The sequence below is a fragment of the Ranitomeya imitator genome, chromosome 2 (genome assembly GCF_032444005.1).
Source record: "Ranitomeya imitator isolate aRanImi1 chromosome 2, aRanImi1.pri, whole genome shotgun sequence".
NCBI classification, from domain to species: Eukaryota; Metazoa; Chordata; class Amphibia; order Anura; family Dendrobatidae; genus Ranitomeya; species Ranitomeya imitator.
The window spans coordinates 361,469,963-361,496,298 of NC_091283.1; the positions used below are offsets into that span (position 1 = coordinate 361,469,963).

The window sequence follows — 26,336 nt, forward strand, 5'->3', positions numbered from 1 at the left end:
CGCCTGATAATTAGGCAAGATATCATATGCAACAATTTGATGTATTTTTTGCTGCTACATTTAGGGATTTATCACACCAGGCACTTTGACTTTTTTATGGTCTCAAAAAACATTCCTGCCATTATCCATGCACTGAGAATGCCATACTTCACATATATGTGTTTGCTGCACTAGGCACTTTAAAGTTTGTTTTTAAATTTGATTAAAGGGTTTGTCCACTCGAAACCACCAATAACTCTGCTGTCACTCTGCTTGTCATGTATGATCCAGCAATCACTATAATAAATAGGATATTTACATAACACTGCATGAACCGGTCACCACCCAATATGTACAAGTACAGATACAGAGGGCTAGTAAGTGTATAGATGGAGTGTAGATAAATGATAAGATGGACTAGATTAGGAAGAAAATTTTCATAGGGCAAAACGGGAATAGTTAGGTGAGGAGAGGGCATAGGCCAATCTAATGAAATGTGTTTTTAGGGCACTCTTAAAACTGTGGGTATTTTGACTTAGTCTAATTATCTGGGGTAGTGCATTTCAGAGAAATGGGACAGCACACTATAGAAGTCTTGGGGACAGGAGTGGGAGGTTCAGATTATTAAGAATGTTAGTCTAAGGTAGGATGATTAACAGAGATGAGGGAGGAGATGTAGGGTGGTGCAGTACTCTGGAGAGCTTTGTGTATGACAGAGACGTTTATTGTATTCTATAGTGGTTAGGCAACTAGTGCAATGACTGGAGGCATCGGTGTATGGGTTGGACAGCAATATGATCCTGGCTGGTATGTTCAGGATGGATTGGAGAGGGGATAGTTTAGTAAGAGGGAAATTAATAGAGAGTTGCAATAGTCCAGACGAGAATGAGTAAGAGCAACAGTTAGAGATTTTACAGAGTCAAAGGTGAGATAAGGTCAGATTCTGGAGATGTTCTTGAGGTGTAGCTGACATGGGCGAGTGAGTAATTCGATGTAGAAAGTTAAGAAAAGATCTGTGTCAAATATGACTCCAAGAAATTGGGCATGTTGCTCGGGAGTTATGGCAGAACCAGTCTTGGAAATGGTAATATTGGGTTTAAGAAGGTTAGTAGAGAATGGGAAACACAAGGAATTTAATTTTTGATAGATTCAGTTTTAGATAGAGGGAGAACATGTTAGAGGCAGCGGAAAGACAGTTAAACCATATATATAGTACTGAAAACCAAATCGGCTGATGGTTTGTCCAATAGGGTTGGTGTATTGTGAGAAGAGATGGGGCCCTAGGACTGAACTCTGAAGAACCAAACATTAAATGGAAGAGGAGCTAGCAAAAAATGCAGTGAAGGAGGGGATAGAAAGGTAGGAGGAGAAGCAAAAGAGAGCTGTATCTTTGAGACCGATGGAGCAAAGCATAGTGAGGAGGAGCTGGTGATCCACAGTGTCGAATGCAGCAGAGCAATCCAAGAGAACCAACAATGAGTAGTGACCATCAGATTTAAGAGTTTACAGATGAAAGGGAGAATAGAGACATGTCTGTGTTTAAGAGCGCAATTCTGGCCGAGGGATGGTATTATACGTAATGGGTGTATGCTGGTGTGTCTGAAGGAGGAGGGAAAGATACCGGATGAGGGAGGTTATATATTTTATATATCAGTAGTAATCTGATATCAACACCATCCAGAGATGTATCTGTGATCTGGGGACAAATTTCCTTTTGTGGGTTCATCTACCAGGATTTATGGCCTCGGGAAACCACAGATATATAATATCAAGTCTTTGCGCCATTTTTCTGTGCATACAATTATCCATCCCCATCTTACTTGAGACTTTTTTACAATATCTCCTCCAGAAAAACTCATTGTCAGATACAGGAGAGACTACATGAATATTAGATCTGTCCTAGTTTCTGTTGGGATCTTCTCATCCTGAATGTTCGATGGTGCACTTAGCTCATTATCAGCCTATTGTGGCAATTGAATGGATGAGTGAGTGTGAGAAGCAGAGGCCTACTTTACATTTTCATCCAACTCACAAGTGCAACAAGTTGGTGATGTTTATGACATTCCAGTTTATACAATCTGAGAATACAACATCTACACGTTATATATCATTATATGTTCCCCTTATTTTCTCCAGTAATTGTATTATTACACAGGATATTTTACTTCCCTTTCAGGTCCTTACGATATCGGATCCTCTTAGTGGAGAGGTTCTATATAAAAGAATTTTCCTGATTGACCCATCAAGGATGGATAGGAGTTACAACAAGATATTACACCTCACCCTAGAGATCCTCTTCCGGCTTACTGGAGAGGTGAGAGATTCTGATGACGTTACATTACATCATTCTTATCTATGGGAATAACATAAGGACTGAACTGGAGAGGTGAGGACTCTGGAAATGTCTGTAGTGGGATTTATTAATGTGTCTCTCCATAACCAGGATTACACAGTGGTGAAGAAGACCTCTAGTAAGCGCTGTCAGGACCCTGTGTCTGAGGGATGGGGAAGACCCATGAGCCCAATCACAAGACCTCCGCCTCACCTCCTGATACATGAGGACATCAATGACCAAAAGATCCTAGAACTCACCTACAAGATGATTGAGCTGCTGACTGGAGAGGTGACACTGCTGGAAATGCTGGGATATTATACAGTAATGCTATAATGGGATCAGGGTGATGCTATTATTGTATGTGTCAGGTCCCCATAAGATGTCAGGATGTCACCATCTATTTGTCCATGGAGGAGTGGGAGTATTTAGAAGGACATAAAGATCTGTACAAGAACGTCATGATGGAGGTTCCCCAGCCCCTCACATCACCAGGTAATAGACAGGACTAAATACACTTGGCCTATAATTATCTGTATGTAAAGAATGAATTCAGTCCCAGATTGTGTTTTCTCCAGTTCTATCCAGTAAGCGAACAATGCCAGAGAGATGTCCCCGTCCTCTTCTTCCACAGGACTGTATGCAAGACACTCCTGTTGTTCCTCAGGATCATCAGGTAAATGGAGAGATGTCATGAAATCTCACTAAGATATGTAGAAGGCTGTAAAGATCTTGTGTTCGGTCTTGTTTTATTCCACCACTCAGTGTGTCAAGGAAGCAGTGAGTGAGTGACAGCTCTGCCACCCTATAGAATAAGGGTCATGCTTATCTGTCAGTCTTGTGTGTGACAGCTCAGCCATCCAATTTGAGGCAGGAGTAACTGTCAGTATTGTAAGTTAAAGTCCAACCGCAAATCATGGCAGTGGAGTGTTGGGTTTCTTCCAGGTGTCACCTGTTCTAGGTGATTACCTGTCGATTTAGGTGGCTGTTAGTAACTGATTATTGACAGTCATAGCCTTAGATCGGTGGTGTGTGTGCTTTGTTTTCCAGGGCTTTTTTTGTTTTCTTTTGCTGCTCGATCTTGAACCTTGCCTTTGATAATCCATTTGCTTAGCTCCTTTGTCTTGATCCGCTACCTTCCTGGAATTCTGACCTCGGACTGTGACCTGACTATGCCTTTGTTTTACGCTCTTTTGACTAATAGTGATTAAGTATCACATTGTGACTCAGTGTCACATTATGACTGGCCTTGTACTTTTTTTCTAAGCAGTATGGATACAATTCGTACACTTTGCAATCAGGTGGCCAAGGAACACCAGAATCTAGAATCGCTGCTGGGACTATATTTTAGCATAGTGAGCGCTTCCTAGATCTCTAAACTACTGGCAGTAGCTGTTACAATGAAATTTGTACAAACGTTGCCGACTGTCATGGTGGCGTCTGGGTCTCTAGATTCTTGAACTTTTCCTTGTAACTTCACAAATGGCTGTCATCAGCGCAATGAGACTCGAGTGTCGATATAGAGACTTGTAGCTCCCAGACTGGTTACCAGGAGTTAAATCTCTGCTAGGCTAGGTTGTTAATACTCTTTGGTCACATGTTCTGGGAGAACCAATTATATCTTCTTTTAAACTATATATAAGAGCTGGACTCTTCAGTAAGTGCCTACTATACCTTGTCTTAACCTCGTCTGGAGAGGTGGTGATATCCAGGCATTTCTGGTAGTTGCTCGATATTGGTGTGCGGTTTTTGATGAAAGCCTTCTTTTCTCCTTAGATATTTTATGTAATTTCTATGCCTCACTGGATTTTCACTTTTATCCTAAAGTGTTTATTCCTGTTTGAGTTTTGTGTGACTGAGATTCTGTTTTCCCTTTCTGTCTTGTCTGTGTTAACCCATGCAATTCTGGCCCCTTCTTCCCTGGGCGAGGGAAGGGGATCAGATTATACAGTTCAATAGAATAGCATGGTAGGAGACCCAGGTGTCCCCACCATCAGGGATAATCCTGGAGACAGGGATAGCCTAGGGTCCCTTAGCTTGAGGGATGGAATTGAAGCCCAAAGCTCTTGCTATCCTGCAGTCATATCATGCAATAGCTATGATGGCTGTACCTTCTGACGTGCAGTTGGTCTTTCCGAAACCAGTAGTGACCCTTCCTGACAAATTTTGGGGGGACAAAAACGAGTTCAGGGTGTTCAGGGAGAGCTGTAAACTACACACATAGTCAAAATTGTTGGTTCCCCTCATTTAATGACAGAAAAACCCACAATGGTCACAGCAATAACTTGAATCTAACAAAATTAATAATAAATAAAAAAAATCTATGAAAATGAACAAATGAAAGTCAGACATTGCTTTTCAACCATGCTTCCACAGAATTTAAATAAAAAATAAAACTCATGAAATAGGCTTGGACAGTAATGATGGTACCCTTGAGAATAATATGACAATAGGGACATGTTAAATCAAGGTGTGTCCACTAATTAGCATCACAGGTGTCTACAATCTTGGGATCAGTGAGTGGCCTGTATATTGGGCTACAGATCCTCACTGTGCTGTTTGGTGACATGATGTGTATCACAATCCACATGGACCAAAGGAAGCGAAGGAAAGCGTTGTCTCAGGAGATTAGAAAGAAAATATAGACAAACATGTTAAAGGTAAAAGTTATCAGACCATCTCCAAGCAGCTTCATGTTCCTGTGACTATAGTAGTACATATTATTCAGAAATTTAAGATCCATGGGACTGTAGCCATCCTCCCAGCACGTGGCCGCTGGAGAAACATTGATGGCAAATCAAAGAGACGGATAATACAAATGGTAACAAAAGAGCCCAGAAAAACTTCTAAACAGATTAATGGGGAACTAGAAGCTCAAGGAACATCAGTGTCAGATCGCATCATCATGAAAGACTATGTAAACAAAAGTTTACACCAAGGTCACATCTGTCCTTCTTCCTGGCCTGTTAGCTGCTCAGTTTTTCTTTGTTAAATAGAAAGATGGTGGCCTCTGTCCTTGAATGAAACAAAATAATGGTTCAGAATACATATGCACTTCCACTCATCCCCGACCTGTACAATTGGCTTACGGGGCTAAATGATTTTCTAAGCTTGATCTTACAGGGGCTTATAATTTGATGTGTATCTGGAAGGGTGATGAGTGATAAACAGCTTTTTTAACATCTAAAGGTCTATTTGAAAATCTTCTCTCATGCTTTTTGGGTTGGCCAATGTGCCAGCAGTATTTCAACATTTTTTTAATTTTATATTTTCTGATTGTATTGGAAGGTTTATTGTCCAACACCTAATTCTATTCCATTCTGTTCTATTTTTTTTTTTGCCCGATCTGGATTTGTACCATGAACATATCTGCTTTGTATTACCAGAGTTGAGAGAGAATTCTATGTTTGCTAAATTAAAGTAATATACTTTTCTGGTCAAGAAATATCATTCTTTGGGTTCATTGTATTGGCTGAAGGGTTTAGGATGGATCCTGAAAAGGTGCAGGCCAAAACTGATTGGGTTCAACCTTGAGACCTTAACCTTCGTCCAGCTGAGTAGGTACAATTGTAACTATTCCGTTTTAAAATTGCAATAACTTTTTTTTCGAAAAGCCGTAGAGAGCTGAAATTTCGTGACATCTCTGCAGTTTTGGTCCAGAATATATTAGTCAAATATCACAGTGGAGGTATATATGAAGGTACAATTGTACCTCTGCAGCCTGTTAACGTTGTAAAATTATGCAGCCTGATGAAGGTTAAAGCATTGCAGCTGTGTCCCATGAGAATTATCCCCATCATAGCTGTGTCCCATGAGAGTTACCTCATCATAACCGTGTCCCATGAGAGTTATCCCCATCATAGCTGTGTCCCATGAGAGTTACCCCATCATAGCTGTGTCCCATGAGAGTTACCCCATCATATCATAGCTGTGTCCCATGAGAGTTATCTCCATCATAGCTGTGTCCCATGAGTTATCCCCATCATAACTGTGTCCCATGAGAGTTATCCCCATCATAGCTGTGTCCCATGAGAGTTATCTCCATCATAGCTGTGTCCCATGAGAGTTATCTCCATCATAGCTGTGTCCCATGAGAGTTACCCCATCATAGCTGTGTCCCATGAGAGCTATCTCCATCATAGCTGTGTCCCATGAGAGTTACCCCATCATAGCTGTGTCCCATGAGAGCTATCTCCATCATAGCTGTGTCCCATGAGAGTTATCCCCATCATAGCTGTGTCCCATGAGAGTTACCCCATCATAGCTGTGTCCCATGAGTTACCCCATCATAGCTGTGTCCCATGAGAGTAACCCCATCATAGCTGTGTCCCATGAGAGTTATCCCCATCATAGCTGTGTCCCATGAGAGTTACCCCATCATAGCTGTGTCCCATGAGAGTTATCCCCATCATAGCTGTGTCCCATGAGAGTTACCCCATCATAGCTGTGTCCCATGAGAGTTACCCCATCATAGCTGTGTCCCATGAGAGTTATCCCCATCATAGCTGTGTCCCATGAGAGTTATCCCCATCATAGCTGTGTCCCATGAGAGTTACCCCCATCATAGCTGTGTCCCATGAGAGTTACCTCATCATAGCTGTGTCCCATGAGAGTTACCCCATCATAGCTGTGTCCCATGAGAGTTACCCCATCATAGCTGTGTCCCATGAGAGTTATCCCCATCATAGCTGTGTGCCATGAGAGTTACCTCCATCATAGCTGTGTCCCATGAGAGTTACCCCCATCATAGCTGTGTCCCATGAGAGTTACCCCATCATAGCTGTGTCCCATGAGAGTTATCCTCATCATAGCTGTGTCCCATGATTTACCCCCATCATAGCTGTGTCCCATGAGAGTTACCCCCATCATAGCTGTGTCCCATGAGAGTTATCCTCATCATAGCTGTGTCCCATGAGAGTTATCCCCATCATAGCTGTGTCCCATGAGAGTTATCCTCATCATAGCTGTGTCCCATGAGATACCCCCATCATAGCTGTGTCCCATGAGAGTTACCCCCATCATAGCTGTGTCCCATGAGAGTTATCCTCATCATAGCTGTGTCCCATGAGAGTTATCCCCATCATAGCTCTGACCAATGAGAGTTGCCCCCATCATAGTTGTGCTTATGGATATTGTCTCCTTTATACCTCCCAGGTAATCGCTCACATGTTTCTCCTGAGCAGTGGTTTGTCGGTGGCGCTCGTCCCTCTTCCCGCTCCCACATCCCTTAACCCAATAGGAAGTCCCCTACTATTAGCTCCGGACAGGCCCGTGTGCGGCGCTTGTGATTGGCTAAGCATTTTGGGAGAAGGAGGCGTGGTCTGTTGGGGAAGATGCACCATTTTACCAGTTTTGTGCAGTGGCGGCTTGTTGATGCTCAGACTCCAGGTCGTTGCATGTGGTGTGTGGACGGTGCTGCATGGTGGAAATGTCTGACTGGTCAGTGCCAGGCAGCGGCCACATTGGAGCTGCCCAGAGTTTTGTAGGCGTGTGCCAGAGATAATAGGTTGACAATCAGTTCTGCTTCCTTTGATATAAGGATGCAGGACTGTGTCTGCCTACAAGACCACAGTTCTGCCAGCCATCACTGTGTGTCTGTATGCTTGTGCCAAGCCCACCATTGCCATTAGTGATCCTTGTTCTGTATACTTCTGTGTTGTTCTTGTATGTACGTGTGATGGCGCTGACATCCTTGTGTTTGGACACCTTTTTTTCTATTTATTTATCTAAATTAAAATGTCCACTATTGTACTCAGTTATACAGAATTGATATCAATCAGTATGAACCAGATTTATGTCTACCGATTTTAAAAATTTACTATATCGACCCTATCTATAACACTGTATCTGCATTAGCTGTGACCTAGGCACGCTCTCCTAGGCTGTCCAGGTCACAGCTGTGGGAGGAGATCGCGGCCATTTTGTTGTAGCCCACAGCGTTTGCTGTGGGCTTTATTTTCCCCTGTCTTTGCACACACTGCACAGTTCGTACTATGACAGGAGCTGCGGAGTAATTCTGTCACATGTCAGTGTTACCCCTCAGCTGTGACTGTCACCCGTGGTAACGCTACCACCAGTACTGTCGGTCACAGCGCTGCAGGATCATGCTGGCATATGTCAGCGGGATGCTGCAGCTGACTGTGACCTGCAGCGGTGACCTGCGGTAAAAATCAGGCACAGACCAATGAGACTTCTGCTCCCATCGGCTGTGTCTGATGGGGGAGTAGTATCATCTGCCGGCGCCTGTGCTCACAGCTAAAAAAAAAAGGGAAAAAAAAGTTACATTGTATACATTTCATACATATTCACAGAAAAATAAAAACCCATTATACTCACCTCACTCCAAATCCCGACACCCTCGTCTCCTAAAAGTAACATAAAATAATAAACCAACATATACACCTTCACCTTGTCCGCTGTAGTCCAGATTGTCCCACTGCGACCTCACGTATAGAACAGTGACATTGGGAGATGTGACCGCTCCACCCGGCCTCCGGCGATACACTGACCGGAGGTGATCGCCCCTGCAGTGTATCACTGCGCCGCTGTGAGAGTTCACCGAAGTTCATTAGCTCTGTGCTCTCACTTACAGCACCTCCGCTGTGTGAGAATTTTCCCACGCAGCAGTGGTGCCATAAAGGGAGAGCAGTGGAGCTAATGAACTCTGGTGAACTCTACCTTACCTCCTGTCAGTGTATCGTCCGCTGTCTTTGAGAGCAGTCATATCACTGATATGACTGCTCTCAAAGTGATCAGGATTGTCATGGGACGGCATGGATTATCTTGTCGTCGGACAGGTGAGGAATATTTCTGGTGGAATATTTGTGGTTTATTATTTTACTAGATGGAGGCCCAATGCTATCGCATCGGGAGGGCAGTAATGTCACGATGCGGGCAGGCTTTGCAGCATTGAGAACCTCTCCCCCACCTATGTGCTCACCCACCTATCCACTCTCTCTTTCCCCATGTGCTGACTTCTCCCGTCTGTGCTCTCTTCTTTGACCTGTCTACCCCATGTTCTATCCCCCTTGTCTGCTGTCTTTCTCCTTCCTGTGCTGTGTTCTCCCCTCAAAGACAATACTGACATTACAGCAGGAGATCGCAGAGGATACATTTTACCTGACAAAAGAAATCCCCTGCTGTAATGTCAGTATTGTCTTTTGCTTCCTCCCCTGCCCAGGAGATGTGGTATGTTCTGTACACGGTCAGACACAGACCATTTTTAAAATAAACTTTCATTCGTGGGAAAACCCCGTTAATGTGACCGGCTTCCTCTGCCTGTAGACTTGTCGCACATTTGCCGCCGAGATCAGCCGAATGATTCACTGCGCCTGCGTGGAATTTGCACAGGTGCAGTAAATCAGACCACCGCCATCTTTGTGCAGACTGATAGCGGTGGTCACATTAAAACTGTGCATGCGCTCCTCCTGTACAGATATGGCGGTGGTCAGTGTTCTGTCCTCACTAGCTGAGGCAGGCTCATACGTAGCTATACAGTCAGCTAAACCGCTATACCGGGGTCCAATAAGGAGACTGTGGTTGAGTCTGTGCTTTATTAAACGTAGTGGTATATTGATGCGGTGAAACTGTGAACAATGATATACATAGAATCAGTGCATGGCATAGAACAGATACATAATACACATGATATACATTATGCATAACATTTAGAAAGCTAGTGACTAAACTAGGAGTACAACTGGTTAAACTAAGCTAATATAGAGCAGAAATATCTATAGGAAGCATAAAGACATACCGGCAATGCAATCGCAAGGGGGATGAAGTGAAGCGTCTTTCCTTGAAGGTAAACCGAAGAAAGTGAAAGGAAAAATGGAGGGAAATGGAGGCTGAGCTACCATAATGCATTGCAAAGGAGGAGGAGAATCAGACATGGATAATACAAAAACAAGATTGAACTGCCAACATAACTCTGACCGCTAGAGGGAGCCAAAGCATCACAGATGAATAAAGGCATGAATATATCAATACTGTATACTGAGAAAACTGCAATTATGCAAGCAAATAATCAGGGTAACAATATTAGATGGCGGAGACAGAACACTCCCCGTCTGGCATCAACGGATGTCACTACTCCTTTCTTCCGAAGGCAACAATAGGACCAGTTCAGATACCGGTCTGGAAAATGTCTTAGGTTCATTCCCTTTGGTCATCCTTAGCTCAACTTTGCGGACGTTGCCGTCCTTGCTCGGGAACGTTGCGGTAACTAGACCAAGTGGCCACTGGTTCCGGTGAATCTGACAGTCTTTCACAAGAACAAGGTCACCTACAGTTAGATTAGGTTTAGTAGATTGCCACTTCGTCCGTGGCTGCAGGGTAGACAAATATTGTTTGCGCCACCTGTCCCAGAAAGTATTTGCAAGACTTTGTACCTGTCTCCATTGGCGCTTGTAGAGGTCCTTCACGTCGAATCCTCCTGGAGGGGCACTGGACAGTCCTGTTTTCTGGGTAAGTAAAATAGCTGGAGTCAATAACAAAGGCTCCTCAGGGTCGTTAGGAACTGGAACGAGGGGTCTTGCATTGATTATTGTTGCAGCTTCAGCCATGAAGGTGATTAGGCTTTCGTGAGTAAGCCTCGCTGCTCCTTTACATTTTTCCATGTCACGAGTTCTGGTGGTCCTGAATGAGCGAGCTATATGAGTCAGGCAGGTAATGGCTCGAGTACGTGACTTCCAACTTGAGAATCTGTCGAACCTGCAAGATCTGAGCTGGATAACAGAGGTCATTGTATGTAGTGTAGACACCTGAGGGCGGATTTCAGCATCTGAGTCCTCTCCTACTAGTTCAAAGGTGTCTGGAAAACATTCCTCAATGTACAATAGTTTTGGTCCCGAGAGCCACGTTGTGCTTCCTAGTCGACTTGCGTCAACTGCTCTAGTTGCATGATCTGCGGGATTCTGGTCTGTGGGTATGTAATGCCACTGCTTTGGATGAACTGATCTCCTGATTCGTAGCACTCTGTTATTGACATAATCGTAGAATCGCCTGGTTTCGTTGTGGATATATCCCAGGACTACTTTGCTGTCTGAGTAGAACTTGGCCTGTGTCAGGTCGATATCCATTTCGGATGCGATGAACTCCGCTAACTCAACGGCTAAGACTGCGGCACAAAGCTCTAACCTGGGTATAGTGTGCTCTGGTTGTGGTGCGAGTTTGGCCTTTCCCATGATGAAACCAATGTGGCACTGACATTTGGAGTCTACAGTTTTGAGGTAGGCAACAGCGGCAATTGCTTTGACAGAAGCATCTGCAAATACGTACAGTCTTTGGCTCTGTATCTCAGTAGATGGCACAGGGGTGTACGGTCTCGGCACATTCAGGTTGGAGAGTGCCGCTAACGAGTTCTTCCACTCTTCCCACTGGATCCTCTTCACAGGTGGCAGAGGTGCATCCCAGTCAAATTTTTCCCTAGTTAAGTCTCTTAGTAGGGCCTTGCCTTGTATAGTAACAAGAGCTGCGAAACCCAAGGGATCGTACAGACTGTTGATGGTAGACAGGACGCCTCTACGTGTGAAAGGCCTTTCTTCCTGGTTGTCCTGAAAGGTGAAAGTGTCTGACTGTAGATTCCAGAGAAGCCCGAGGCTGCGTTGCATTGGTGCGGGGTCTGACCCCAGGTCCAGGTCTCTGAGACCATTACATAGGTCTTGAGAAGGGAACGCTTCCATGAGTTCTTGGCTGTTTGAGGCTATTTTATGAAGCCTAAGGTTCGAGTAGGCAAGCATGTCCTGAGCTCTCCTGAGAAGACTGATGGCAGTCTCATTTGAAGGTATGGCTTTTAGACAGTCGTCGACATAAAAGTCCTTTTCTATGAATTGTCTGACATCTGCTCCGTATTCTGGTTCTCCTTCCTGAGCTGACCTTTTGAGTCCGTAAATGGCGACTGCAGGTGAAGGACTGTTGCCAAAGATGTGCACTCTCATGCGATACTCTGTGACTTCTTTAGTAGGATCATTGTCTCTGTACCAGAAGAATCTTAGGAAGTTCCTGTCTCTCTCTCTCACAAGGAAACAATGGAACATTTGCTGGATGTCAGCGATGAAGGCAATGGAATCCTTACGGAAGCGCATAAGTACACCCAGTAGTTTGTTATTGAGGTCTGGTCCTGTCAGCAGAACGTCATTCAGGGAGACATCATTAAACTTAGCACTGGAATCAAACACGACTCTGATCTGGCCTGGTTTTCTAGGGTGGTATACTCCGAACATGGGTAGGAACCAGCATTCTTCAGAGTCTTTGAGAGTGGGAGCTAGTTCTGCGTGACGGTTTTCAAAAATCTTTGACATGAAGGAGAAAAAGTGATCTTTCATCTCTGGTTTCTTTTGCAGATTACGAATGAGAGAGGAGAAACGTTGTAATGCCTGATTTCTGTTGTTCGGTAGACGTGGTCTGTGGGTTTTGAAGGGAAGAGGGGCGACCCAGCTGTTGGTCTCATCTTTAACGAGTCCCTTGTCCATTACCGCTAAGAACAACTTGTCCTCTACCGACATTGCCACTTGGTTGTCCTGCTTAGTTCTCTGGAAGACTGTGCACCCTAACTGATCCTCATAGCTTCCCGACACTATACTGCTGTCGTGAGTAAAGTCTATTAGATGGTTGGGCAGTTGGATGCTGTGTGGCAGTTCCCTGACATGGAACTCATTGTTACAAGGTTGAAACAGAGATGGACATCCTTTATCCAAAGTATTTGTCAGCATGCTTGTCACAGAAGATGGGGCGTGCATGCGTCCCAAGCATACGTTGCCAATTATGACCCATCCTAGGTCTAGCCTTTGGGCATAGGGAGCATTGTGAAGTCCATTGATATGACGTCTCACTTTATGAACCTGTAGGATATCTCTCCCCAACAGCAGAATTATCTGGGCCTGATGGTCGAGTTCCGGTATGAGGTGTGCTATTTGTTTTAAGTGAGCGTGATGGATTGCTACATCTGGCGTAGGGATTTCAGATCTGTTGTCTGGGATCTGGTTACATTCGATGATCGTAGGTAGCGGTAGGCAGAATTGTCCGTCTAAAGACTCGATCTGGTAGTCAGTAGCTTTCCTGCCTGCTGTTGTCACAGTACCTGCACACGTCTTTAAGGAGTAGGGAGTGCTTGGCCCTTTGATGTTGAATAGGTCAAAGAACGTTGATCTAGCCAAGGATCGATTACTTTGATCATCCAAGATAGCATACAGTCTTACAGCTTGGTCTCTATGGCCCTTCGGGTATACTTTGACGAGGCATATTTTTGAACAGGACCTACTGTCTATTGTCCCTTTGCAGACCTTGGTACATTGTGAAGTGATCTCTGGCGTAGCTGTATCAGTGTTCCTTTCCTCCCCGCCATGCTCACTGTCAGCTGGCGTGTTTTGTGTACTCCATGGAGCTGGGCCGGGGTGTAGAGCAGTGTTATGATCTGTGGTGCCACATTCTGTGCATTTTACACTGACCTTGCAATCCTTGGCGAGATGAGCTGTGGACGAGCAGCACTTGTAGCAGATACCGTTTTCTTTCAGGAAGCTTCTGCGATCTGGCATAGATTTTCCTCTGAAGGCTCTGCATTTCAGGAGAGGATGAGGCTTCTGATGAAGTGGGCACTGCTTGTCAGGGTCCTGCACCTTTGTCTCTGATTGGGAGCAGCCAGCAGACCTGTAATTAGAATCTGAAGAAGAAACATAAGTCTTGTGTACTGCCACAGATGTTCTGCGTGGATTTGCAGGTGGTGATGGTGTGGCATATGGTATTGCAAAGTCAAAGCTGGGATCGTTTCTAATTCTCGCTTGTTGGTGTATGAAGTCTACAAAAACGGAGAAGGGAGGGAATGGAACGCTGTGTTTGTATTTGTACGTGGAACCATGTGTGAGCCACCTCTCCTGTAGATTGTAGGGCAACTTCTGGACTATAGGGTTAACACCTCTGGCTGTGTCGAGAAATGCAAGTCCCTGTAGGTCGTCCTCGTATTTGGCAACTTGGACTTCCTTTAGCAAGTCGCTTAGCTCTCTAAGTTTCTGGAGACCTTTGTTAGATATTTTAGGAAAGTCATCGATTCTTTTGAACAAGGCTCTTTCTATTACTTCTGCTGAGCCGTAACACTCATCCAGCCTTTTCCAGATCTCTTTGAGGCCAGTCTCAGGGCGGTTTATATTAATGTCTCTGATCCTTACTGCGTGTTTGACTGACTCTTCTCCCAGGTATTTGACTAACAGGTCTATCTCTTCCCTGTGTTGTAGCCCCAAGTCTCTAATGACATTTTGGAAGGAAGCTTTCCAAGCTCTGTAACCTTCAGCTCGGTCAGTGAATTTCATGAGTCCCTTGGCAACCAGTTCACGTCGTGTGAAGAACTTGGCAAATTCTGTCGTGAACCGGTTGTCAGCAGAGTATACTGGTCGCCCTGATAGTGATGTGAGGTGCGTTCGTACCTGTTAGTGTCCTCATGGTGGCGCCAGCCGGTGTCGTATTGCTTCGGTCTGACGTAAGGTGTGTCAGCAAGGTGATTCACGTTGGTTACCTGATGAGGGGCAGGGTAGTCATTAGCAGAGTTGTTTTGCCTCACATTTTCGAGTTTGTTTCTGTCCTGAGCCTCGTGACGACTCTCGCTCACTTCGCTGGAGGTGTCGTATTCTGGTTTTGGTACTGGTTCAGGGTTATAGTTTGGATCAGGAAGTTCATTAACATACTGAGATGTGCGTTGTGGTGAGTCTTGCAGTGGGAACTCCAGACTCGACATACAGCTTTGGATTTTGCACGGCTTCTAGCGATTCTGCTTCGGCGAGAGCTGCGGCAGCTTCCCTTTTTGCTGCTAGGCTTTCTAAGGCGGCATCCATGCGTGCCTTCTCTAACTGCGTTCTTCTCTCTTGGTCGGCTCTCTCTAACTGCATTCTTCTCTCTTGCTCGTCTCGCTCTAAGCGTGACCTTCTCTCTTGCTCGTCTCTCTCTAAGCGCAACCTTCTCTCTTGCTCGTCTCTCTCTAAGAGTGACCTTCTCTCTTCGTCATCTAGGCGTGCTTTTTCTAATTTAAGTTGCATCTCTTGGTCAGCAAAGCTCGCTCGTATTTTGGCGGCTTCAGCATTTGCGCGGGCAATGGCGACCGCGCTGCTGATGGATGTTGTCTTTGAGGAGACGGAAGTAACAGATCTTGTCCTATGTGATTTGTGAGACATGGTGTCTTGGGAAAGTGCTTGGCTGTGCAGAGATTGCTGCAGCTGTATTCAGTCTCTGTGTAGCCGGTGACTTGAATCCCACTAGTTGGATGGCTGCCGTTTCACTGTTGAATCCCACTAGTTGGATGATTGCCGTTTCACTGTTCTGTCCTCACTAGCTGAGGCAGGCTCATACGTAGCTATACAGTCAGCTAAACCGCTATACCGGGGTCCAATAAGGAGACTGTGGTTGAGTCTGTGCTTTATTAAACGTAGTGGTATATTGATGCGGTGAAACTGTGAACAATAATATACATAGAATCAGTGCATGGCATAGAACAGATACATAATACACATGATATACATTATGCATAACATTTAGAAAGCTAGTGACTAAACTAGGAGTACAACTGGTTAAACTAAGCTAATATAGAGCAGAAATATCTATAGGAAGCATAAAGACATACCGGCAATGCAATCGCAAGGGGGATGAAGTGAAGCGTCTTTCCTTGAAGGCAAACCGAAGAAAGTGAAAGGAAAAATGGAGGGAAATGGAGGCTGAGCTACCATAATGCATTGCAAAGGAGGAGGAGAATCAGACATGGATAATACAAAAACAAGATTGAACTGCCAACATAACTCTGACCGCTAGAGGGAGCCAAAGCATCACAGATGAATAAAGGCATGAATATATCAATACTGTATACTGAGAAAACTGCAATTATGCAAGCAAATAATCAGGGTAACAATATTAGATGGCGGAGACAGAACAGTCAGTGAATCATTTGGTTGATCCCGGCGGTGAGTTTGTGTAAATTTGCGTGTTCCGCTGGTGGTACCGTGCAAGAGGCTGAGTACGGCATATACAGTGTGTGTGTGTGTGTGGCGCGTACGGCATATACAGTGTGTGTGGTGCGTATGACGTATACAGTGTGTGTGTGTGTGGTGCGACGGTGTTCCGCTGCTGGTACCATCACTAGCAGTTTCCATATTGAGACACCCATCACTTGGGTGTCCCAACATAGAGGTCGGTGAACTTCCGCCACTTGGAATTCTGGGATCCGGACACATCTGGATGGAACAGGATGTGAAGACATTACAAGGTAAGTATTAAGATTTTTGTTGCAGGAGATGAGGGAGTTGGAGATTAGGCGTTCGGTAAGTATGGTTTAATTAAGATTAATAAAGGACTTTATTCTGGCTGTGTCTTTATTTACCATATAACCATAGGATTAGTAATGGATAGGTGTCTTATAGATGTCTCTATTGTCACCGGACAATACAAAGGTGACATCAACCCCACAAATATTACCCCACTTGCCACCGCTGCAGGGCAAGTGGGGAGAGCGAGGCTAAGTGCCAGACTTGGAGCATCTATAAGATGAGCCATTTCTGGGATGGCTGAGAACTGATGTTTTTAGCCTGGGGGGGCCAATATCCATGGCCCCTTCCTAGGCTATTAATATCAGCCCACAGCTGTCAGCATAGCCTTTGCTGGTTATTAATTATGGGGGGACCCCACGTCATTTTTGTTGGGGTCCCCCATTTTAATAGCCGGTAAAGGACAAATATACAGGTCTGAACTGATATTAATAACCTGGGAAGCTCCGTGGCTATTAGCACATTCCCAGGCTATAAACATCTGCCCCCAGCCGTCGGCTTTCCCTGTGCTGGTTATTAAAATTACACGGGAGCTCACACAATTTTATTTTCTTTTTTCTTTAAAATTAACAGTTGCTGTCTGGTTACAGCCTATGTCCATTCGTTCTGTTAAAGCTGCTACATAGACTGGTGGCAATATGTGTGTGTGTGTGTGTGTGTGTGTAGGTTTGTGTGTGTTTTTGTTTACTTACCGACTTAGTAATGACAGTGTCAGGCTGAGTGTGAGTGTGTGAGCGTCAGCGTGTGAGTGTGAGCATCAGCGTGTGAGTGACATCGTGTGAGTGTGGATCAGCGTGAGTGTGAGCACACTCCCCCCACAGACTAGCACACTGCTGTCCTGAAATACTCTGTGCTGCTGTCACCCTGATCCTTCCCCCACATATCTCCAACTGTGACTCCCCATAGACCAGCACACTGCTCCCCTGAAATACTCTGTGCTGCTGTCACCCTGCTCCTTCCACCATATATCTCCCTCTGTGACCCCCATAGACCAGCACACTGCTCTCCTGAAATACTCTGTGCTGCTGTCACCCTGCTCCCTCCACCATATATCTCCCTCTGTGACCCCCATAGACCACCAGCACACTGCTGTCCTGAAATACTCTGTGCTGCTGTCACCCTGCTCCTTCCACCATATAGCTCCCTCTGTGACCTCCCATAGACCAGCACACTGCTGTCCTGATATACTCTGTGCTGCTGTCACCCTGCTCCTTCCACCATATAGCTCCCTCTGTGACCCCCATAGACCAGCACACTGCTGTCCTGAAATACTCTGGGTTGCTGTCACCCTGCTCCCTCCACCACATATCTCCCTCTGTGACCCCCCCCCATAGACCAGCACACTGCTCTCCTGAAATACTCTTTGCTGCTGTCACCCTGCTCCCTCCACCATATATCTCTCTCTGTGACCCCCATAGACCAGCACACTGCTCTCCTGAAATACTCTGTGCTGCTGTCACCTTGCTCCCTCCACCATATATCTCCCAGAATCCTTCCTGCCTGCCTGGCTCCACATTGTGTCCCTAAATGTCATCCTCTCTTATCTCTTAGCAAACACCCAGAAGGGAGGAGAGGAGACATCACACACATGAGCAGATTCAGCCCATATTTACTGCAGTGCAGTAATGTGAGCTAGTTGTACACTATGTTTTTGTCAAATTTCAGTAGCTGCTCCCCCTAGTGTTTAAAAGTGGAAATACCAAACCTTTTAAAATTATTTTTCATATTTTACTAAATTATAAACAGGTGATAATATTTTTAAGAAAATGTAAACATTAATCCTTTACATTTTTTTCAGTTGCTGGAAAAAAATTTTTTTGATGGCATGTTCCGTTTAAAACAGTTGGGTCAATGAGTCTACTGGAACCTCCCGTTTTTGTAATTATGGTTTTCATCCCCATTTTGGTGAATTTTCTAGGATGAGTTCTCCATGTCCTGGTGTGGATATTGCCATACAGATACTTTTGGATATTTGGAGGGAGGTTCAAAAGAATATTGGGGAGGCTCGGCTTTGTCAAAAAAAAGAAAAGCCATAGGAAACGTTCGGCAGGTCCTGTCTTCAAAGTAGGTGATAAAGTTTGGTTATCTAAAAATATTAAGCTGAGAATACCATCAGCAAAGTTGGGTCCTAAATTTATTGGCCCTGATGAGATTCTGGAGGTAGTCAATCCATTGTCCTTTAGATTAAAACTTCCTCTGTCTCTTTGCATTCAGAATTGTTTTCCACAGATCCCTGTTAAGAGTTTGTCCCTTAGGTATGGTCTCCCTCGTCTCTTCCTCCTCCGGTTTCTGTTGATGAAGGTTTGAAGCACGAGGTGCAGAGGATCGTGGATTCTCGGACGGGCCCAAATTCCATCAAATATCTTGTTCATTGGAGGGGATATGGACCCGAGGAGAGATCCAGGCTCTGGCTCGTTCTGTAAAGGCTGACCACTTGATCAGGGGCTTCCATCTTAGGTTTCCTGGGAAATCTGGGAGTCTGGTGGCCCCTCTAGAAAAGGGGGTATAGTCATGATTCCACCATTCACTGTGTCCTTGATGCAGTAAGTGACAGCCCAGCCGCCCAATAGAATCAGGGTATTCCTGAGTTTTCAGTCTTGTGGGTGACAGTCCAAACGCCAATCAAGGTAGGGGCATGCTTGGCTTCTTTCAGGTGTCTCCCGTTGTGGATGAATACCTGGACGTTTAGCTGGTTGACAGTAACTAACCTTAGCTCGGTGGTGTGTGTCTGCCTCGTTTTCTACGGCTTTGTTTCTGTTCTTTGCCTGCCTGACCTTCGTCCTTGCCTTTGACCATTTATTTGTTTGCCTAGCCCATTTGTCTCACTATCTTCCTGGAATTCTGACCTCGGACTGTTACCTGACTAAGCCATTCTCTTACCCCAATAATTTATGATGAGCTCTCTTGGCATCTGACCCTGGACCTCTTGACTACCCTGTCTCACAACTTGTCCATGTGTAATGACTCATCACATTTTGTGGCTCAGCTTCCTAAGTATTATATGTTTTATACTTGTGTAATGAAAACAGCAGAGATTACAGGATTAGAGATGATCGTAGATGTGACGTCTCCGTCTGTCTGTGACTTTTACACTATTTGTTTCAGGGTGAAGATCTGACCCATATTAATACTATAGAGACATATGTGAGGGGCGATGAGCGGTGTGAAGAGGAAATTCCTATAGATAACCGCCCAGGTGAGTAGTAACCACTAAATGCAAAGAAGTCACAGAATCTTTTCATTACTATTCTTACTTCATCACTAGCTGGCACTGCTTTATCAGTGGTGTTGTCTGGTAATATCACAATTAAAGGTCACCGTTCTCCTGCTAGACCACTGCATGCTCCTCCACCCCAAACTGTCCCCATTAGTTTGAACATTTACTGGAGTCATTCATGGTTGAATCTATGAGGCCAGAACATAAAAATTCCTCCTTATTAGTAGAGTAAATTAAATTTGATAATTTTTAATCTTGACCAAATGCGAATTTCTGTACAATAACAGAAGAGTATCCCATTAATTTTACTTTTCAGTTTCTATAAAACAAGAGGGGATTATAGAGAGAGTAAGGGGAAGCGCAGGCGTCTGAGCGTAGTAGTTAGTCTCCAAAGGTATATACTCAGTGTGACTCCACTCATTTCTTGGTGTCTTGAGATACTGCGTCTAGATCCAATCCACGGATCACTCCATTCCTCTTTCCATTCAGTTTGCTGCAGAGATTTGATGAGAGCACTGGACAGTTCTTTCATAGGCAATAACACTGTATGACATTATACCTGAGGAAGACTCTAAGAATAGTCGAAACCGGTTGTGTTCTAGTTTGAAATAAAAATCATCCTTGAATCAGAGTATCGAGTTCCATTCTCATCCTTCAGGAGTGCATATTGCTGGAAAAAATATTTATAAAGACTTTTCAGTTTCTGTGAGAAAAGAACTGTATAACTTCAAAGAGGTTCACGATAAACTACGTGAAAAAAACTTACACATATTGCATATCTCTCTAAGCTGGTTAATGGCTCTAATGACTCCATATCATCATATCATCTCTTCTGAAACGGGGAGCACTAGTACTTTTTCTACCTTTCTAGTCAGGACTTATAGGAGCTCCAATGGTCCTTCACAGTAGCGTAGCTACCCAGGGCAGAGGGGGCGGTCGCCCAGGGCCCTGCGCGCTGAGGGGGCCCACCCGGAGCTACGCTATGTAACTGTATTGGCGTTCCCAGCGTGCCGATACCGTTACAGTCTGCGGCAGAGCAGGGAGACACGATCTCCTGGCTCTGCGGTTATGGGGCTCCGTAGGAGGCGGTGGAAGGGGCCCTGTGCCAGCAGTGGCCCCCCTGCCTGTGATCGCAGGGTCAGGTGTATCGGCTACATGCAGATACAGCTGACCGCATTGGTGAGAGAGGGAGCATTACGCTCCTCCCATCATCCCTCTGTTGGCGTCTGACGTCACCGACGCCGACACTGACGGGGTCGCGATGACGTCAGTACTCAGCACCCGCTGTCAGGAGATGAGCGGGCGCTCAGAGCACCACGTGAACAAGGAGGAGAGATGAGTATTGAATTTTTTTTTATTGGGTGTACTGGCTTCCTAATGGGGGTGCATTATACTATACAGACTGCCTAAGGGGGTGCATTATACTGTACAGGCTGCCTATAGGGGTTTATTATACTGTACAAGCTGCTTAATGGGGGTGCATTATACTATACAGGCTGCCTAATGGGGGTGCATTATACTATACAGGCTGTCTAATGGGGCATTATACTGTACAGGCTGCCTAATGGGGATGCATTATACTATACAGACTGCCTAATGGGGGTGCATTATACTATACAGGCTGCCTATGGGGGTGTATTATACTGTACAGGCTGCCTATAGGGGTGTATTATACTGTACAAGCTGCTTAATGGGGGTGCATTATACTATACAGGCTGCCTAATGGGGGGGCATTATACTATACAGGCTGTCTAATGGTGCATTATACTGTACAGGCTGCCTAATGGGGATGCATTATACTACACAGACTGCCTAATGGGGGTGCATTATACTATACAGGCTGCCTAATGAGGGTGCATTATACCGATACTGTGGGTGTAGGCCACACGCTGGGATGAGGGGGTGTCCAGGTGTCTCTGGGTGCCCGCCGGTTGCTGGCTGATGCTGCGGGTGTCTCCAGAGCCCAGCGGTTCTGCGTGGGTGTCCGGCGCTACCCGGGGCTCTGCCGACATTTTGCGACAGGCCAGAGCCCCGGTAATTGCAAGGTTCCCTGTGCGTGTCCAGTCGACTCCGGGAATATGGCCACCAGGGGCAGCGCATGCACAGATGTGATCTCGGGACCAAGATCTCGAGAGATGAGATTTCAGATGTGATATTTCATCTCGAGATCTTGGTCCCGAGATCACCATCTACGCATGCGCCGCCCCTGGCGGCGGCCATATTCCCGAAGTCCACTGCACACGCACAGGGAACCGTGGAATTACCGGGGCTCTGGCCTGTTGCAAAATGTTGGCAGCGCCGAACACCCACACAGCACCGTTGGGCACCGGAGACACCCGCAGCACCAGCCAGCAACCGCCGGGCACCCAGAGACATCTGCCGCAGCAGGACCGGACATGCACCAGCACAAGACCCCGCACCAGCGCACCGCACGTCGGAGCCCTTTTTCATCCTTAGGCTAGGTTCACATTGCGTTAGGGCAATCCGTTAAGCGCATAGCGCTAGCGGATTGCGCTGTTGTGAATTCTGTGGTCAAGCTCCCTCCTGTGGTCATGAGTAGTACTGCGGCTGGTTCTGTCTATGAGCTTCCTTTGGTGGATGTGAGTGGGGCTGCGGCTTCTGAGTTTCCTTCCTCAGGTGACGAGGTTAAGTCGTTAGGTGCTGTTCTATTTAACTCCACCTAGTTCTTTGTTCCTGGCCTCCAGTCAATGTTCCAGTATTGGTATTGCTCTCTCCTGGATCGTTCTTGTGGCCTGTCTTCACTGCATAAGCTAAGTTCTGCTTGTGTTACTTTTGTTTGCTATTTTTTCTGTCCAGCTTGCTATATTGGTTTTTCTTGCTTGCTGGAAGCTCTGGGACGCAGAGGAAGCACCTCCGTACCGTTAGTCGGTACGGAGGGTCTTTTTGCGCCCTCTGCGTGGTTGTTTGTAGATTTATGTGCTGACCACAAAGCTATCTTTCCTATCCTCGGTCTATTCAGTAAGTCGGGCCTCACTTTGCTAAAACCTATTTCATCTCTGTGTTTGTATTTTCATCTTTACTCACAGTCATTATATGTGGGGGGCTGCCTTTTCCTTTGGGGAATTTCTCTGAGGCAAGGTAGGCTTATTTTTCTATCTTCAGGGCTAGCTAGTTTCTCAGGCTGTGCCCGAGGCGCCTAGGTCTCGTCAGGAGCGCTCCACGGCTACCTCTAGTGTTGTGTGATAGGATTAGGGATTGCGGTCAGCAGAGTTCCCACGTCCCAGAGCTCGGCTTATGTTATTATTAACTATCAGGTCACTTTGTGTGCTCTTAACCACCAGGTCTATTGTGTTTCTGAATCACCAGTTCATAACAGTACTGGAGGCCCAAAGTACTAATGCTTCTCAATAGAGGGAAAAGAGAAGTTCTGAGACCATTTTTTTTTCTCTGCACTGTGTTTTGCCTTTCTTTTCCCCTAGACATTTGGGTGGTTCAGGACACAGGTGTAGTGATGGACATTAAAGGTCTGTTTTCCTGTGTGGATCATCTCGCTGCAAGAGTACAAAATATTCAAGACATTGTGGTTCAGAAATCTATGTTAGAACCTAGAATTCCTATTCCTGACTTATTTTCTGGAGATAGAGCTAAGTTTCTGAATTTCAAAAATAATTGTAAACTGTTCCTGGCTTTGAAACCCCGCTCCTCTGGTGACCCAGTTCAACAAGTTAAGATTATTATTTCTTTTTTACGTGGTGACCCTCAAGACTGGGCATTTTCCCTTGCGCCAGGAGATCCTGCATTATGCGATATTGATGCGTTTTTTTTGGCGTTCGGATTGCTGTATGATGAACCTAATTCAGTGGATCAGGCAGAAAAAAATTTGCTGGCTCTGTGTCAGGGTCAGGATGAGGTAGAGATATATTGTCAGAAGTTTAGGAAGTGGTCTGTGCTCACTCAATGGAATGAATGTGCGCTGGCAGCAATTTTCAGAAAGGGTCTCTCTGAAGCCCTTAAGGATGTCATGGTGGGATTTCCTATGCCTGCTGGTCTGAATGAGTCTATGTCTTTGGCCATTCAGATCAATCGACGCTTACGTGAGCGTAAAAATGTACACCATTTGGCGGTATTATCTGAGCATAAACCTGAGCCTATGCTATGTGATAGGACTTTGACCAGAGCTGAACGGCAAGAACACAGACGTCGGAATGGGCTGTGTTTTTATTGTGGTGATTCCACTCATGCTATCTCCGATTGTCCTAAGCGCACTAAGCGGTTCGCTAGGTCTGCCACCATTGGTACGGTACAGTCGAAATTTCTTTTGTCTGTTACTTTGATCTGCTCTTTGTCATCCTATTCAGTCATGGCATTTGTGGATTCAGGCGCTGCCCTGAATTTGATGGACTTGGAGTTTGCTAGGCGCTGTGGGTTTTTCTTGGAGCCCTTGCAGTATCCTATTCCATTGAGAGGAATTGATGCTACGCCTTTGGCCAAGAATAAGCCTCAGTATTGGACCCAATTGACCATGTGCATGGCTCCTGCACATCAGGAGGATATCCGCTTTCTGGTGTTGCATAATCTGCATGATGTGGTCGTTTTGGGGTTGCCATGGCTACAAGTCCATAACCCAGTATTGGATTGGAAATCTATGTCTGTGTCCAGCTGGGGTTGTCAGGGGGTACATGGTGATGTTCCATTTCTGTCTATTTCATCATCCACCCCTTCTGAGGTCCCAGAGTTCTTGTCGGATTACCGGGATGTATTTGATGAGCCCAAGTCCAGTGCCCTACCTCCGCATAGGGATTGCGATTGTGCTATCGATTTGATTCCTTGTAGTAAGTTTCCTAAAGGTCGACTGTTTAATTTATCTGTGCCTGAGCACGCCGCTATGCGGAGTTACGTAAAGGAATCCTTGGAGAAGGGTCATATTCGCCCGTCATCGTCGCCATTGGGAGCAGGGTTCTTTTTTGTGGCCAAGAAGGATGGTTCGCTGAGACCTTGTATTGATTACCGCCTTCTAAACAAAATCACAGTCAAATTTCAGTACCCCTTGCCGCTGCTGTCTGATTTGTTTGCTCGGATTAAGGGGGCTAGTTGGTTCACCAAGATAGATCTTCGTGGTGCGTATAATCTTGTGCGTATTAAACAGGGCGATGAGTGGAAAACAGCATTTAATACGCCCGAGGGCCATTTTGAGTACCTGGTTATGCCATTCGGGCTTTCTAATGCTCCATCAATATTTCAGTCCTTTATGCATAACATCTTCCGAGAGTACCTGGATAAATTCCTGATTGTATACTTGGATGATATTTTGGTCTTCTCGGATGATTGGGAGTCTCACGTGAAGCAGGTTAGAATGGTGTTCCAGGTCCTGCGTGCGAATTCTTTGTTTGTGAAGGGGTCAAAGTGTCTCTTTGGTGTTCAGAAGGTTTCATTTTTGGGTTTCATTTTTTCCCCTTCTACTATCGAGATGGACCCTGTTAAAGTTCAGGCCATTTATGATTGGACTCAGCCGACATCTCTGAAGAGTCTGCAAAAGTTCCTGGGCTTTGCTCATTTTTATCATCGCTTCATCAATAATTTTTCTAGTATTGCTAAACCGTTGACTGATTTAACCAAGAAGGGTGCTGATGTGGTCAATTGGTCTTCTGCTGCTGTGGAAGCTTTTCAGGAGTTGAAGCGTCGTTTTTCTTCTGCCCCTGTGTTGTGCCAACCAGATGTTTCGCTTCCGTTCCAGGTCGAGGTTGATGCTTCTGAGATTGGAGCAGGGGCTGTTTTGTCGCAAAGAAGTTCTGATGGCTCGGTGATGAAACCATGTGCCTTCTTTTCCAGGAAGTTTTCGCCTGCTGAGCGTAATTATGATGTTGGCAATCGAGAGTTGCTGGCCATGAAGTGGGCATTCGAGGAGTGGCGTCATTGGCTTGAAGGAGCTAAGCATCGCGTGGTGGTCTTGACTGATCACAAGAACTTGACGTATCTCGAGTCTGCCAAACGGTTGAATCCTAGACAGGCTCGTTGGTCGCTGTTTTTCTCCCATTTTGACTTTGTGGTTTCGTACCTTCCGGGCTCTAAAAATGTGAAGGCGGATGCCCTGTCTAGGAGTTTTGTGCCCGACTCTCCGGGTTTACCTGAGCCGGCGGGTATTCTCAAGGAGGGGGTGATTTTGTCTGCCATCTCCCCTGATTTGCGGCGGGTGCTGCAAAAATTTCAGGCTAATAGACCTGACCGTTGCCCAGCGGAGAAACTGTTTGTCCCTGATAAATGGACGAGTAGAGTTATCTCTGAGGTTCATTGTTCGGTGTTGGCTGGTCATCCTGGAATCTTTGGTACCAGAGATTTGGTGGCTAGATCCTTTTGGTGGCCGTCTCTGTCGCGGGATGTGCGTTCGTTTGTGCAGTCCTGTGGGATTTGTGCTCGGGCTAAGCCCTGCTGTTCTCGTGGCAGTGAGTTGCTTTTGCCCTTGCCAGTCCCGAAGAGGCCCTGGACACATATCTCTATGGATTTTATTTCGGATCTCCCCGTCTCTCAAAAGATGTCGGTCATCTGGGTAGTT

General features: G+C 45.6%; 1 protein-coding gene across 1 annotated transcript in view; it reads left to right on the forward strand.

Moving 5' to 3' along the window:
* Positions 1–2,159: 2,159 nt before the first annotated feature.
* LOC138663844 (zinc finger protein 665-like) overlaps positions 2,160–26,336 on the forward strand; it is a 40,176-nt gene continuing 15,999 nt past the window's right edge. Inside the window, exons 1-5 of the mRNA XM_069750196.1 lie at positions 2,160–2,293; positions 2,423–2,602; positions 2,683–2,806; positions 2,890–2,987; positions 19,714–19,804. Coding sequence (XP_069606297.1) covers positions 2,228–2,293; positions 2,423–2,602; positions 2,683–2,806; positions 2,890–2,987; positions 19,714–19,804 — 559 coding nt within the window. The 5' untranslated portion in view covers positions 2,160–2,227. The remainder of the gene's footprint in view (positions 2,294–2,422; positions 2,603–2,682; positions 2,807–2,889; positions 2,988–19,713; positions 19,805–26,336) is intronic.